The sequence below is a fragment of the Rousettus aegyptiacus genome, unplaced genomic scaffold, assembly GCF_014176215.1.
Source record: "Rousettus aegyptiacus isolate mRouAeg1 unplaced genomic scaffold, mRouAeg1.p scaffold_m13_p_16, whole genome shotgun sequence".
In the NCBI taxonomy this organism is placed as follows: Eukaryota; Metazoa; Chordata; class Mammalia; order Chiroptera; family Pteropodidae; genus Rousettus; species Rousettus aegyptiacus.
This window is the reverse complement of record NW_023416291.1, coordinates 17,859,848-17,877,152: the sequence shown is the minus strand read 5'-3', so window position 1 is coordinate 17,877,152 and position 17,305 is coordinate 17,859,848. Positions and strand designations below refer to the sequence as shown.

Here is a 17,305-nt window from a genome sequence, read left to right as displayed (position 1 = left end):
TGAGAGTAAGTTTGGAAAAGTAAAGTAAGAATTGTTGAAATTTTGACGAGAGAGAACTGGTTCGTGTGATAAGTCTACTAAGAATCAGAAATTTAATGGTGTTTTAAACTATTATATAATGAATGTTTCTTATATGAATGAATTTAACTTGGAGAACACTCCTGCAGGAAGCTGAGTATAAACATTTCCCCCATTGATTTTGGAGTTACTTTTTACTAATTAAGAAAACCACCATCCCTTGCTATTCTACATGTATATTTTTAAAATCTGTGTGTCTTCTATTATTTTTCCTTTTAATATTGCAACTTCTTTTTGTTCTTTTGGTCTTATCAGCACTACAGGCACCTCTTAAACCTCTTCAGCCTTCCCCAGTTGTCTCAGACATTGATCCGCCAACAAATGTGGCACCTTTAATAGTCTTTGACATTTCTGAAGAACAGAATTGTCTAGAAAACTCCAGTGCTACAAGATGTCCAGTGCCAAAACCGAGATCAAAAAGCAACCTCAGACCAGTAGCCAGAGATACTCATGTTAAAGAGCAGAATCACCAGAAAATCAGCCCAGCGGTCACAGGAGAAGAGTCACCCCCACGCTGGCCGCACTCTGTGTTGGACTTGAATGGTCAGGCAGCGATGAACATTATGAACACAGAACGAAGCCAAAATAGTATTGTTTCACAGATCAAAGCATTTGATAGTCAGACAAATACAGAAACCTCAGCACCGCCTAAGAGACCAGAGATTGCTCCCCGCACACTCCCTCCAAGGCCTGCCGTGGCCCCCAAACCAGCTGCTAACAGAGCTTGTGGAGGATCGGACTCCTGGAATGAAAATAGATTCAATGTGGCCTCTAGGGAAGGGCTCGCCCAACACTTTCCCCCAAAAGAAGCAGGGAGCATCCCAGTAACCAAACCTGAATTGCCAAAGAAACCAAATCCTGGCCTTACACGAAGCATTAGTCATGAGATTCCAGGTGGAGGATGTGTGTCTGACAGCCCTGACGGTGGAAAGAAAGTTCCAACTCCTGCTCCTCGGCCTTTGCTGCCGAAGAAATCAGTTTCCTCAGAAAACCCCACCTACTCTGCAGCTTTGCTGAAACCAGTCACTGTTCCTCCCCGACTATCAGTGGCATCACAAGCCAAAGCATTCAGGTCACTGGGTGAAGGACCCTCAGCCAATCCCCCAGTTCCAGGTCTGCAGAGCAAGCCTCCAGGGGACATCGACCTCATCAGTTTCGATGATGATGTTCTACCCACCCCATCTGGGAACCTGGTTGAAGACTCCATTGGTTCAGAAGTGGTTCTGGGTGAGTAAGAATCAGAAGTGGAGGGGACTCTTGAATGGCGCTTGCTGTTTTAGTTTCCAGGACGTAAGTTATTGAGGTATGTTTGTGCATGTGTGTGCAAATGCATGTGTGTCTACCGACAGAAGAAACACAGAGAGATTGAAAAACGTGGAACTGGACGGGAGATGGAAATGGAGAGGAAAGGGGAGATGGCGACAGAACGAGGGAGACACACACACCGATCGCTATTATCTGAGCCAGGAGTGAGCAGACTGGGATGAGGGACGGAACTAGATGTGAGGCTGGCTCCCTTACTCTGGCAGGTGGAGAGTCAGGCGTTAAGAAGGTTGCAGGGGAAAGTTCTCATAGATGGGAAGTCATGCAGCGGCCTTAGAAGGGCTCTTCAGATTGAACCAGCCCCACTGGGAGTGCGGGAGGGGGGCCAGCCCGGAGGACTCTGGCAAGAGCAATGCAAGGAAGGAGTGAGGATCCAGCCATATGTTGCAATTTTTTTTTTTCCCCATAATATTCACAGAACCTCTTCCCTAGGGAATGCAAAGTTTTGTAAATAAAATACAACAGTTGTAAGTTTTCTGCCAAGATCAGGACAATTAAATTTCCCAAGAGGCAGAAAGTATTTTTTTTTTTTTTTTGTCATACTGTTCACTGGAGGGTGTGATGGTAAAGCTTATCTTTGATTTGTCAAACTAAGCTATTCTACTTGTCATTAATAAGATTCCTTTTACTGCTGTTTACTTATTTGGGTAAAATTTGTGAACATATAAGCTTGATGGTATTTCCAGAAGGCTAAAAATACTCGAAAGTTGTCATCTTATAAATGTTTAACATAAATCAAAATGGAAAAGCTTTTTGATTCAAAAATGGATTCTGCACAGCACGGTATATTTTAAATGATAACAAGCACATATTTATTAAACATTTATTATGCACATAACATGGTAACTGGCTGTAGCATGCCTCTTGTCCATAAGGAGTGTTAGAATATATTGAGTTTCTACAGTATTCCGAGCCCTCTGCTGGGTACCCTGACATACATTATTTAATTTAATACATACAGTAATACATACAGGTATGGGTCTTCATACCTGTCACACAAGGTATCATTAGCCTCAACTTGAAGATGAAGAAAACAAGGCTGAGAGACATCAACGGGTAACTTGCCCAGTGTCATAAAACTACAACTTTCCAAGGCAGGATTCAAACTCAGTCTTTTTAATCCTAGTTTATTTTTTGCTATATCATATTGTCCAACATTTTTATGAATCCTTAAACCATGTAACACATTAAAAACTTTTTAAGTCTTTGTTATATCATTTTCTTATTTAAACCCCTTTGATGTTACAAGATTCAGGGTAGGGCAGGGATGTCGTAAATCCAACAGCAGAAAGCTGCTTAAGGTATAGAAACTACTAGTTTTATAGGCCAAAGAAATATCACCGTTTGTGGAACCTCCTAGATCTGTGGTGATGGCAACTTGGTTAGTAATTACTGACACTTGATTCTGTGTCATTAAGCAGATAATTATGTCATCTTCAAAAGAGGAAGGCGCACAGTATACATTCGACATGAATACAGTGTCAGGCTTCGCTCAGCCTTTTCTGTTTCTTGGTTTCTACCACTTCATTGCACAACATATAATTTTCGAGGTAGTCTTTTAGCCAAGTGTGTAGTTTGCTTGCCCTACCTGACTAAGCATTGCTCTTGACTGTGGAGTTGTGCTGAACACTTGATCTTCTTTCTAAACCTGATCCTCTTACTATATTCCGCACCTCCCTTAGTGAATCATCACACACCTTGCCTTCCCTAGGGAATCCTAGAGATCATTCTTGGGTCTTCATACCTGTCACACAGTAGCTGGTTGTTTGGACTTGGAGTCAGACTGGCCGGGATCTACTAATTAATTGGCATATGACCCTGGGCAGTTTACTTAACCTTGTGAATGCCTCGATGTCCTCATCTGTAAAACACAATAATAATACTCATGTTTGACAGATGTGATTATGTAGAGTCCATGTGATTATGCAGGAAAGCCCTATCACGTAGTCTGAAGCATGGTGAGTGCTTATTAAATAATATTTGTAGTTTTTGCCCTTCACATCCAATTAGTTACCAACTCCTGCTGGTTTTATCTTCCAAATAGTTCTTGAATCTCTTCCTCTCATTTCCATCCCTCCTACTACTGCCCCGTTTTAGGCCCTTACGCCCAGATTACCGCAGTGGCCTCCTAAAACTGTTCCTGCTTCTTCCTCAAACCTCTCGTCCATATTATAGCTACCAGAGCAATTGTTCTGGAGTGTACATTGGTCCTTGTTACTTCTCTGCTTGGTGCCCTCTAGAGGCCTTCGGGATCACCTCTGAATTCCTCAACATGTAGAGGTTTTTTGTTTCTTTATTGATTTGGGCTGTGTGACTTTTTGATGGTATATCAACAGCATTGTCTTTGTAAATAAAGGATTATGGTCTCTTTGTGAAACCTGGCTTAATCATCGTGGTATCAGCCAGAAACTGGGAGAGGAACAGAGGAGAAAGGAGAGAAGCTCACAAATATGTCTTTCCTTCTCTTTCTCTTCCCTAAAAAATAAAGAAAATTTAATAAAATAGTTTTCATTAAATGAAGTTGCTGAATTAATCTCAGGAAATAGAGATCAGAAAATACCAAAGCTATGAAAACATTGTAAAGATTAGGAAAATTATTAAAGGAAAACTCATAAAACAGGCAATTTAATATTGGATTCATTTCGTGGGTAGAATGCCTTCTAGGTCAATGTGATGGAGCTGAGAAGTATTAGCAATTCTTCTTCACACCTTTACAAATCATACTCAGTTGTCCAAAAAAAAAAAAAAAAAAACAGAAGGCTTCTGCTGTCAGCCCCATTACAAAATAATAGTCTAGTCGCCGATTTCTACCATTAACAGAACCCAAGGGACAGAAGTGACAAAAAAGCAAGCCAAGGATGGTGAGACTAATTATGATGACGAGCATATTATTAAGACAGGTAATGAACAGAAAACTACATTATTGTCAATGTTTTTCTCAACCCAGTAATGAAGAGCATGTGGCTGTAGGTGTAAAGGGGCCGGCTTGTTTGGCATCCGGTGGAGAACCATTGGTCGTGTGTGTGAGGGGCTCGAAGGACGGCAGAATAAACACTGCAAACAGAAGTAGAGAAAATGCCATTGACTGCCTTAGATTTAGATAGGAGATTCTTTCGGAGATGCCTTGTATTTTTTTATGTAGAAGCAAAAGCAGTTTGTGAAAGAGAGGCTTATGTTCTGCAGTTCTTAACCCTTTCTGGATCACAGAACTCAGAATCTGATTTGCCTGTGAATCTTTTCTCGCCCTTGAAAAGAGCCCCTGTGCTCATGTATGCAGAATTGAAGGTATGATTTCCAGAGCTTTACAGCCCTATTCTTGGACCCCATATTGAGGACTTCTACTACAAAATGTTGGAGATAACATTCCGGGGACTGCTTAAATAAATGGTAGTACATCCATACAATGGAGTATTGTGTGGTAATTACAAAGGAGGTAACCACCTGTTATCTCCTGTTGTGGACCAACTTCCAAGATATTGTTAGGTGAAAAATGCATGGTACAGATAGTATTCATGGTATTTTAGCTACTGTTGGTGTTAAAATACACACACACACACACACACAATGTCTTTTGGAAAGATGTATAAAAAGTTGGTAACAAAATTGTATTTTCTGGGAGAACTGGGTAGGCAGGAGAGGATGGGAGAATCTGGTTTTCAAATAGCTGAACATAAGCAAATTTAAGGTGAAAGAAACTGAGAATTACCTCTTGTCATTTTTGCCACGAACAGGGAACAGCCTCCCGCACTGATCCTCAGCCTTGTGCTGAGTAGGAATGTTAAAAAAAAAATAGTATCATTTTCTAAAGCTATATTATTCAAGGTTACAAATAAAAGCTAATTATTATGAACTAAATATGTCTAAATTTGACAAATTCAAAAATATATATATATTATTTCCTATTAAATAGAATCGCTGAGGAATAGTATCAAAAAGGTAATTTTTATTTTTCCAGTTTATGGAAAATTTTATGGCCATTACTACCTTGAAAAGACAACAAAAGAGATAAGAATTTTCACTTTCCCCTTATTTTAAGTGGTTTTTGGTTTGGTTTGTTAGGTAAGGGAACGTTATTTCAACTTTATCCTGTAACTTTTTTCTTGTTATCAAATTCATTTTATTGGATTTTTTTCAATTACAAAGTAATATATATTTGCTGTAACAAGTCAAATAGTATAAACATTTAGTAAAATAAAAAAAATTAACCTATCCCCAGTCCATCCAAATCCCAGGGTAACTAGTGCGAACAATGTTATATGTAGCCTTCTGTGCCTTTGGTCATTCCAAACCAAAGCTTACAGACATGTACACATAGTTGGACTTTTCCCTCTTTTTTTAAAAAAAATTTTTTTTATCATACTATACTCATTACTGAGCAGCTTGCTTTTTTCATTTGACAGTGTGATTTATGTACTTTTCTTTTGGCCGGTAGATCTAAGTCAACTCCTCGTTTCCTTATACCTGCCTGAGTGCATCATGGTTGATTCAGCACATCCCCTGTTGATGGACATTTAGGTTGTTTTATTTGTTTTTAATCTTTTGGATTTTTTTTTCCCCACTACTAAAAATGCTGCAGTGAACATTCTTCTGAACATTTTCACTTCTGCTAGTGCTTTTATTTCTGAAGAATAAATTTCTAAAAGTGGAACAACTGGGTCCAAGGTTGTGAACATTCTAATAATACCAATGACCCAGTTTCCCACCTGGCAGTGCCCGGAGTTCCCACACGTGAGGTGCCATTTTTGCTTTAGATGTTGCCCACTTACATTTTTGTTGGGAAAAAAAAAATAACCCTTTCATAAAAGAAACACAAAAAGTAAACTTCATATTGTGTAGCTAGGGAGAGACTCACACACCATAATCAAGATGAAAAACTGGTCCCTGGCTCTGCCTTCTCATTGAAGTGGCGCTATTTGTCGCCCCCACGAATCTGCTCGCCTCGCCTGGATTACAGCCCAGGACGGCAGACAGACAGAGGTAGATGCCGAGCTCACTGACTCAGTGAGCACAGCTGGGGTAGGCCGTTAAACAGACCCACTCCTGCCAAACAGCCCACAGTGCTGGAACACTGCAACTTCCTTGCTTCACTGTATTGAGAAAGACATTTTTTCCCAGACATATATAGTAGAATAATTATACGTAGTCTGAATGCCAGTTATTTAAAAGCAGCTAATGATAGTAAAATAAAAAACAAAAAGAGAGGGAAAGTGGGTAGCTAGGATACTTTGAATACTTTGTATTTAAGGGGTATCTATGCTACTTCAATTTAAATCCTTCAGGTTAAAAAAAAAAAAAGATCGAACCCTTCAGAGCAGTCGGTGAGATCTGCTGCACAGTGTGCAGGATTTGGGGCAGGGCTCCCTGAGGCCAGCCTTCCAACAGCAAACACATTTGCATGCCCCTGTGCCCAGCCCTTCAAGGGCACTGATCGTCGTCTTCTCCTTTCCCTGTCCCCTTTCTTAGTACCCTCACCCCTGGAATGTGAGAGAAAAGTGTAGATTACTGGCCCAGAATTTGGAATGAGTTGAGAAATAATTGAAGTCATTCCATATTCAGGATTCTCTTCCCCTTCCAAATGCACCCCCTCAAAAAAAAGTCATCAACTAAAAACCTATACTAATAAGCAACAGATTATAGGTACAAAAAGTAGCCTTTACAGCAGAAATGCTACTTGAAAGGTAGACCACAATGAACAATTATCGGCCCTAATCCTTTTCTCGAATATTTGGTCTTTTTTCCAGCAGAAAACAGAGCCCTGAGAGAATGGGCTATTCCAACCAAGATTTGGGGGAGGAAGGACAGACAAGTCCCTGAACAGTTAAGTCTCTGTAGCAGTTGGAGAAGGAAGATGGTCCCCGGGAGGTCACTGGGTTCCAACAAGGGCCAAGGAGGCAGAGCAGAGGCAGTGGCAGGGGAGAGAGAGAAGAGAAGGGAAAGGTACTGTGTTTCTGTGTTTGAATAAAATGTATGCCAAGATTATATGGGGTCTTCAGATTCTTTCATTTTACCTAGCATTACTCAGAATAGACGAACCATTCAGGGAGGTCAGATTTGGATAACACTTGCAAAAACGGGCTTTAATACAAGTGTATCTACCCCTTTTTATTGGCAGTGCTGTTGTCCTAAAGATCAGATGTATATTATTCAACTTGGAAGACCTACTAGAATAGGTAAAATCCAGTTTTCAGAAAAAAGAAGGTCGTGGTACCTTCCTCTCCCTCGCCTCCGACACTCCTGTTTCATGCTGCAACCTGCTTCTTTTCAGCCCACACCTGCAGTTTCTCACATTGCTCTACTTTTTTTTGTTCAGTAGTACATCTCACCTTCTAAAATAACATATGAATTACTTACCTATTGTATTGTTTATTGTCTTCATCTCCCTGCCAGAATGTCAGTGCCATGAGGGCAGAGTTCTTTGCTTTGTTCACTGAAGTACTCCCAGCACCTAGAATAACGTTTGATGTGTAGCAGGCACCCAACCAAAACTGAATGAACAAAAGTGAAAAAGCAGATTTCTAAGAAATGACTATTAAATGATCCTGTTTTTGTTTTTCAAAATACCTACATGATAATACATGTAATATAGAAGAAAAATTGTAGACAGATACACCACATCTCAGATAATAATTATTACTGGAGGGATGAGGTTTCAGATTTTCTATCATATTTCTTAATATTTCCTACTTTTACAGTAAATATTACTTTTGAAGTAAAAAATAATGCTGTAATAAAATAAGGAGTTAAAGAATTTGGTTAGACCTAAAAGAAGGAACTTTGTTTTATAAGAACATAAGTTACAGTGAAAGAAAATTATGTTATTAAAAGAGCCTTTTTTGAAGTTTGATATTGTTTTGATAATCTGGAGTTGGTTTTTTGAACTTAGACAAGACTCACCCTGCTTGTGAACTGATAGGTTTCCATAGAGATGTCATCTAGTTTTTTTTTTTTTTTTTCCTCAGTAGCCTAATAGTAATTATTTCACCTAGCATGCCATCTGGGGGCCCTTCTGAGGTGGTAGATAATAAACTTTAAATAGGATTGTACTTCACTGTTGCATCTCCCTACTCAGCACTGGCACATAGTAGATATACATATGTGAGCCAGTGGCTGATGACTTGAGCAGTGCCTTCTGGAGGTATGTGATGGTGGGTTGCCTGAGGACTGAGTGGAAGGGAACGGGAAGTGTCGGGGAGCTGAAAGGCCGCCTTGTCCTTAGCTCAGCTCTTCACATAGACTTCAAAGCACTGGTCAGCAAAAGGTGCTTATTGAATTGCAGCTCGTAACAGACAGAACAGGAATGCTGTTCATCACTGGAGCTGTGAAGTCGTACAGGGCGTGTCTCCCTAAGGCAAGATGCACAGAACAGGTGCAGAATTACAGCATATACTCATTTGCCTCTTGTTGAATCAAGGCAAAGGCACCCTCCTGAGATACTCCGTGCTGTGTTTAGTAGCCATGGTAGAGCATTTTATTTTATTTTTGCTAATCTGTTTACCTTTAGATCTTAAAAAAAAAAATGTGGTCATTTTCCCAAACTACTGAAAACAACATTGACATTAAAGAAAAAAAGACTCTTTTTAGTGAAAAAGTTTGGTAGTTATGCTTTTGTTTAAAGTACTTTTTCTAAGCATATGCTGCCCATTTTAATGAATCAGTTAAGATGGAGAAATGTCAACTCATGTATCCTTGCCCCAAAATTAAATATTTGAATGGAGATGTCTTAATTTCTTTCCAGGATAAAACGTTTTTTTTGTTTTCATATCACTGCCGTATAGTTTCACTAAAGTACTAAATCCGAGGGTCTGCTGAGCACCTGCCCTGCGCCATTCAGGCGCTGGGTGGAATGAGGGCCTTTGACGAGCCCCCAGGGGTTCAGTTTTCTAGTACAGACACGGGAGTGTGGGGAAATGCTTTCCTTCCCCTGGGGTCTAGGAGACTTCACAGTAGGGGGAGAATTGGCTCTCTTTCGGTTGCTTCTCATTTTCAAGTGGACATTTGTGAAATGATTGCAGTCCCATGAAAGATAGCTTCTACATAATTCAGGATTGTCCTGGATCACTCTCATCAGAGAGGAAGAAAAGCCGTATGAATTATTTACAAAGCAGCATGTTATTTCCTTTCATGAACTCCGACTTTGTTTTTGTCTCTGCAAACTGAGATTTTGTTTATCCATGAATAGTTTTCCCTGGGGCATGAAAAATATGACTCTTTAATTATGAATGAGATTTTTTGTTTGAGCCCATGTTAACTAAAACATGTAAAATAAACTGTGTTTTTCATTAGATCCTTTTCAGCTCCCCACAAAAACAGAACCAACAAAAGAAGGAGCAGTTCAGCCAGTGCCCACCAGGAAGCCCACTGTGATTCGAATTCCAATCAAACCAGGAAAATGTAAGTTCCTCTCTGCCTTCTTTATGGGTTTTGCCAAGAGCCTGGGAGAAATATATGCTCATTTATCAATATCTGCTTTTGAAATTATGTGTAATTGGCCATTTATTATTACTTATAGTCAAGACCATTTAAAGGCAAGTTTTTTAAAAATAATTCTTTAGACAATTAGTACAGTGAATTTGGATTTCATTTCTCTTTAACCTTGTCTTTAGGAAGAGAGAATAGAGGGAAACCGAAATTCAGAATAATAGTAATATTCTATTTTAGTGGCTCTGGTAAAGATATGGTAGAAAAGTAATTAAAGTATATTATTCCAATCAGCGTAACCTAAATATAGTTTTGTTTACTCTTTTGTTCCTGCACATTTAGAAATTAGATTAACCCTGGAATCTTTAAAAGGGTATATTGAGGGAGCACCTTTATTCATTATCGTGTCAATGCTCCAGAAACTATCAGAAAGTTGAATTCTGTAATGCTCTGAGAGAACCGAAGTGACAGTTTCTAGAGAGATTTTTCTATTTATATAAAAAACCATTCCCCAGCATTTTATTATTGCAGTTATTAAGCAGTGAATGCATTTATGCCTTGGAGGAAAAGAAAAGTAAGACTTTTGGAGTCTGAAGAACTTGGAGCGGACAAGGGGAGAAAGGGACGGCTTTGTGGTACAGAACTCCTGCCCCTTGGGGACCTGCTTCTTCTGACTAGGAGCTGTCTGGGAGTTCCTTCAGGGTTTGGCTCAAATGCCGCTTTTCTCATTTCAACCTCTTCTGACCACAATATTTGAAACTGGAAATCTCTGCCTCCCCACACACTCACGCCAGATAATCCCGTGTCCCTTCCTGCTAGTCAGCTGTCTTCCCTCTGCTTGCATATTGTTACTAGTTTGTATTCTTAATTGTTTGTCACAACAATATTACATCCTCAGTAATTCATTATCCCCTTATAAAAAATAAGGAAGCTGCAGTATAGAGAAAGTCTTCCAGATGGCAGCTGGGTTGGAATGTCCCCGTGTGTCTCAATTCCCAGAGCAGCACTGCCTCTCACTAAGAGTGCTTTCCTGCAGCTTGCAAAGCATTGTTCCCCTAGTAGCTGGCGTGGGTACTTTCCTGGTCCTGAGAGTGTTCCTGCCTGTGGATAAAACAGGAACCCGACAAAATCATCCTCTTGTTATAGGTTTTTTCATGTGAAATGGAAGCAAAACGTGTTCTTTTGAAAGAATGAGAAAAATTCCAATCTCCTTTAAATGCCTCAGCCAATTGTAAAAGGTGGTTTTTGCCTCCCTTTAGTATGTTACAATCGTCCCTCTCTTCAAGTGTGTTTCCACACAGATTTTAATTAGTTGTCATTAATTAAATCAGGTCATCTTTGTTTTCTTTATAAAATTAGTTGATGGTACACTATCACTGAGTTAAGGATGTAGTTTGGATGCAAAAATATTGTTTGTTAAATTGAGGGGGTAATTAAGCCCATTAATTTGGACCTAATGAATTAGAAAACATTTAATTATTTGGCTGGGGGAGGGTTGGATATACTACCTATTAAGAAACAGCATGCCTCATTACAATGAGCACAAGTTTTCGGGTTCAAAACCCTGGTTCTAACATTGACTAGCATTAAGACCTTGGATAGCTCATATATTTTCTTTTCAGTCTCAGTTTCTTCATCTGTAAAATGGGTAGGGTATCTAGTGTAGTGCTGCCCACTAGGACTTTCTTAAAAGATGGAAATATTCCATATCTGTGCTGTACAACATGGTGGCCACTAGCGAGCCACGTGTGGCTACTGAGCACTTGAACTGTGGTTAGTACAACTGATTAACTGAACTTCTAATTTTTTTTTTACATTAAATAATTAGTATTTAAGTTTAAATTGCTGTGTGGGGCTACTTGCTAGTAGACTGCGCAGATCTAGCACATAGATAAATGTTATTTGGAGAAATATATGTGAATAAAGTGCTTTAACTTAATGCCTGGCACATAAAAGGTTCTCAAAAATCTTGGCTGCTATTATAAGTATTTAGTATTATTTTTACTCTCTATAAAACATTTGATACAATTAACCGATATTTACTATCCCATTAATTTTCTGAAGTTCGCTGGGAGTTCTTCCTCATTTGCTTAGCTATTCATTCTTTGTGTGGATATTTTATAATAGCCATTTCATGAGGAACCAAGCTACGATCATTTCATATTCTGGAATCCACAATGCCAAAAATCATTCATAAATTACTGCTGTTTTTCCAGGTTTACATGAGGATCCACAACGCCCACCTCCTCTCCCTATTGAAAAACCTATTGGAAACACTTACAGTACAGTATCTGGAAAACTCGGTAATGTTGACAGAACTAGAAACTTGGTAAGTGGTCATTATAGGTTGTCTTAGGTTGAAGACTAAACTGTGTGCTAATTTTAAATACTCGGCTTATGTCCAAATTATTTTACTATTTGTCAGATTAAAAAAAAACCTCTATTACAAACTAGTTTCTAAGCCCCATATACTTACGTAATGAGATGTTCTGTATTTCAAAAACCCCTATAGAACGAAAGAAGTAGGCCAGTTCATTGTACTTCATCATAAAATAATTTATCCTATACCAAAGTAATGGCATTATCTTTTAAGTGGCATTAATAAGGAATAAGTTATTGAAAATCTCTAAAAACCTGTAATATTCGTGAAAATAGGTTTAATTAAATTTATCAGTTTTTATTTAAAATAACAATTAGTAACATAATTTTAAGATAATTACCATAAGCATTTGTTAATCTGAAATTTAGGGAAAAATTACTTTTTTAATTAAAAAATCAGTGCTTGACCATGTATTTATTAACAGATGGTGGTCAAAGAGTTTTAAATATCTATATACACATTTTTTTTTCCAACCTTAATACCATTGTTCTCATACTTTCTGAAATTTCTATATTTTAGATTATCTTTATTTTAAAAGAAACTAGTTCTTAAAGTCTTTGGTCCAAATTTTGAGTTCAAATTTTATAATAGTTTTGCATTGTGCATTAACTGTTTATTTTACATACAAACCATCTAATCATCTGGTTGAACAGAAATTTCTTTGAAGAAGACATTAAATTGAATTAGCCAATATCAAGTTAATGAGATTTTCCTGTAGACTGAATTAAAATTTAGTGATCACTTGCATTTTTCAAAGTACTTGGTAATAAATTTTTATTAAACCTGGGCCAAGAAATCCCAAAAGAGAATGACGGGGTCCTTACCATACAAGTATTGAATTGGAAATCCCAGATTTGCATGGATGAAAAATTCCTTGAAAAGGTCACTGGCATCTACTCTTCAGGGTTGTAAATGAGAGTGAGAGGATGATGTGTGGGCATACATAACATTCATGAATTCATGGAATGGGCTTTGCAAACTGTGAAGTTCTATTAAAATGTTAGGTGTTGTCACGTTTGGTATTAAGCAGTCCACAAGGTAACTCTCGCATTTTAGAAAAACAAGAAAAGGAAGTTAGAATAAACTAAGCCATCTGGAGAAGTACTATATTCACAGTTGTTTGTACCTCACATGAACATGAGGAAAATCCTGTCCCACACTGTTTATGAAGTGGGGTCAAAACATCCTGTGTTGTAATAGATACACACCACTATAGACACACTGAGTCTCAAGGAAAAAAAGATGAGAAATAGAACACAAGTTAAATGATTGGGCTGAAGTCACACAGGTGGATTTCCAGGGCCAGAAAGTCTAATCTGTAAGAAATTCCTTTTGTTTGAGAGTTACAATTACTGAACGGATTTTAGACCAGAGGCCATAAATACTTCAGGTGTGGGTGAGGATCTCTAAAGGAGTATTTATCCAGTGTAATGACCCATGAGGATGGGTTTGGTTTTTGCCAACTGTGTCTTCCGATGAGGTACAGGAAAAAAGCCCTCTACTACTTCTCCTGCCTTGAGTGCTGGGGAACTTTCCATCTTGAGACAAATGGCTACAGTTACAAAATCTCACTTTCTTCACTTAAATGATGAGGAACTTCAGGGTGAGGAAAATTAGGAGCCACTGGAGCCATTCCGTCGGCAGGAACAGATGTTTTTGTGAGCCCTGTTTCCCACCATGGGAACTTAAGGCTCCCAAAGTGCCCCCCCCCCCGCCCCAGGAAGGCCACCTGCTGGTACAGGAGGAGGGCCAGGGGACAGTGCCCAGTGTGGATAAGGAATCATAGCTAGAGCACAGAAAGCTGGCTAATAGATTCAGGACACGGACATGATACCACTTCCTGGAGAAAGAAGGGAAGAAAAATCTGCAAAGGCTACTTAGTAATTCCAACAGACAAGAGCGTGGTAGTGGAAGAAATGTGTTTTTTTGAAATACAGCAAAAAAGCCTAGGAATTATTTTGAAATTGGTATATAAGAAACCATTTCAAAGTACATGGACATAAAGATGGCATCTGCAGGGGGATAGTACAGCAGAAAAACCAACTTTGCCAGGAAGTAAAAAGTGTATCCAACGAATCAAATGCCCAGAGTTCAGGAATGTCAGAGCTAGAGAAGAAACTACAGAAAGCAGATGTGGAGCTGCTCGTTATGTGTGGAGTACTGAAGAGGAGGAAATCCCTCATCGATAATCTCTCAAAGATGGCTGGCAGAACCTGTGCAAAAACCTGAACTTGGGTGAATACTAAGGCAGTGCTTCTGCAGGAGCCAGTCCCCTATTCTCAGTATTCAAAGCTTGTCAGATACAGCAGTGCCTTTCCGATTTGAGTATACTGCCTTTTTTTCCCCTGATCTAGAATTTGCTCAGTGTAGAAAATTGAGAAAATGAGATTTAGGATTGTTATAAAGTAACACTACCTGGAGAAAACTATAGCTAGTCTTTGGTACAAGATTAGGATTATATGGTACGTATTTATTACAGTATGTTATTTATAACTTTCTATGTCAAGTTTACACATCTATATATTTTTAAAATTTGCTCTTAATTATCAAGGTATCTAACAACTATAAATTTGAGAAAAGCAATAAAAGTTCCTGCCTACCTGCTAGAGTGTTTTTCTGTTTAATTTTAAATGTGTCCAAAGAAATAAATGAGTTTTTCAAGTATCATAGAAGTGTTTGTTGGAAATATGGGCAGCAGCGTATTTAAAGGCATGGATTATAGTCTGGAATATCTCAGGTTTTATGAGCTGGTGATTCGCCTCACTACATTAACTGAACTCATTAGTGAAACCAAGTTTTAAGGGCAAGCAAGCTTAATTTGTTTTAAAAAATGGGATTTTAAAACATTGAAACATATTTCAATGGTCACAGTTATTGGCAATTAATCATGTGGTACTTAAGGAAAAGTTATAAATATTCAGTTTGAATTAAAAACCGTGGAAGTGAATTTTAACTCATTTATAAGATAAGAAGAAGGAAACAGTCTGAATTAGCCCAAAGATTTCCAAGCTATAGTTAAGACCTCTTTTACAAAAAATAAGCAGTGTAATTTTAAACAGCTGGCATTTTCTTCTCTTATGAGGTCTCGGAGAGAGATTATTTTCTGAGTGTCAGTGTCAGGGGTTTAGAAAGTAGAAAAGGTTTAAAAAAAAAGAGAGGGGGGGGGGAAGATTCAATGAGAATTAGAAAAATTTTGGTGAGGACTTTTCCCTACAAAAATTGAAGTATGGCTTTGAGATGTTTTAATTTCTCATTCAGCAGATCTGAAAATATTTTCCATTATTGTACCCATTTCCCAATCTTTGGGCTATAACATGTCCAGAAAAGCTACTTCAACAGCACAGTTTGTATCCCGTCCCCTAGAGAAATCTTCCTGTTCATCTCCTCACTTCCATTATTAAGCTAATACATCCCAAGTCTACCCATCTTTTGTTTTTCACATTATCCCCCTATACTCTTTCCTGCAAAGCTCTTCTCAGCACATCCAGCTCCTTTGCTGTAGTGGTGCAAATCTCTGCCTTCTTGGGCCTTTTCTGTTCCTCCTCATGTACCTTCCTTTCAGGCCATCCCTTAAGCTTTTTTATTCCTAGCTCCTTCTAGTTCAAGACCACTCCACAATGTATAAACCATCCAGTGAGAGACGTCTGCCCGTTCCAAGCAAAACAAACTATTCACCACTTATATATTGAAATTTAGGAGCAGTGCATATCTTATGTATCATCATGGGATAAAACAGACATATATTTTAATTTCCTACAGTGCTTGCTTAAGTTGCTACTATGTGACTTACCAAGATTTAAATATCATGGTAATACCTCCTGGTTCTGCTGGGTGTGTAACCACGAAGAGTAATTGGTTAGGCCGTGGTCCATGATAGAAGACCCCACTTGGCCTCCTCCTGTCTGTCTTCACTTATATTAGAACCTGAACAATTTAGGTAACAATGAGTGTGAGTTAATACTTCTTAAAACTAAAAACTCTTTTCTCTAAATTTCTCTACTTTCCCTCTAACTTATTTTACTTTCTCTAACTCAACTACATTTCCACTTACAGATCCAGCCAAAAAGTTGTCCAAAATTCGTCTTGCCAAGCTCTTGTTTCAGATTAACCTTAACTAAAAACATTCTCTGATACTTTCAGGAATCTAACCATGCCAGCCGAACAGGAGGTTCTGTGCGAGGACCCCCAAGGCTACCACCAAGGTAAGTGCAAGAAAACTTTTTAAAAGTAAGTTAGAACAACTAACGACTCAGATTGTGCTCTCTATTCTGTTATCAAAACTTAGTGCTGTTGCCCTTAGATCTTCTTTTAGGAGGTACATTAAACTCATGAAGTCACACAGGCCACCAGCCTACAGGCTGCTTCTGACAGCAGGTGGTAGGAATCTCTGCTGCTGCTTTATTTTAACAGAATCCAGAAACTCACAGAGCACAAACATGGATCTCTAGTATTTTTCCTAAAATGAACAAGACTTCTCTCTAAACCTTAAAACAACCCTGCTTCTGGAATGAACATTCTCTCCCTCTCATCTCACTACTACTGCCCGCCCCCTGCCCACTTCCTCACCCCCACCCCTACCCCCATTATGAGAAACCAGCCTGGTTTGGGCATTTCCAAAGGAAGACAGGCTTTGTGAGCTCGGAGGTGACCTGCCTTCCTGAGTTCCAGGGTTGTTTGAACAAAAAGCTGTGATGCTGCCAGAAGATGTTTCTGTGCTGGAAATTATTTTTATCATAGGGATTAAGGAAAGTCTTTAAAAGTAATGGTTGTCCTATCCCATTTTTAAGACAACTATCTTTATGTTAATCTAAATTAGATTGGGAATAATAATTCCTATCATATGAATGTTAGGGGAGTTTAGCGTTCCTTTTCTAATGTACTAAACCACATCACATATACCTGATATCTTATTACAAGCTTTTCATTTTATCTCAGACTTTGGTAGAAAGTGCTTAGTTTCTTGAAACAGTCATGGTGTATTTAAGAGCAAATGGGGCCTTGGAGAGATCATGATAGTAAATGCTTGTTTGTCTTGAACTAATGAATCTCTAGTGTAAGATAAGAGGAAGCTGGAACATCATGGCATTTCCTCTAATAATATAATGT

General features: G+C 38.6%; 1 protein-coding gene across 9 annotated transcripts in view; it reads left to right on the top strand.

Moving 5' to 3' along the window:
- The window catches only part of SH3D19 (SH3 domain containing 19), a 141,985-nt gene that overhangs the window by 103,908 nt on the left and 20,772 nt on the right, over positions 1-17,305 (top strand). For all 9 annotated transcript variants that reach the window (XM_036233541.1, XM_016144562.2, XM_016144572.2 and 6 more), the window contains 4 exons: positions 334-1,305; positions 9,685-9,792; positions 12,036-12,148; positions 16,340-16,401. In XM_036233541.1, coding sequence (XP_036089434.1) covers positions 334-1,305; positions 9,685-9,792; positions 12,036-12,148; positions 16,340-16,401 — 1,255 coding nt within the window. The remainder of the gene's footprint in view (positions 1-333; positions 1,306-9,684; positions 9,793-12,035; positions 12,149-16,339; positions 16,402-17,305) is intronic.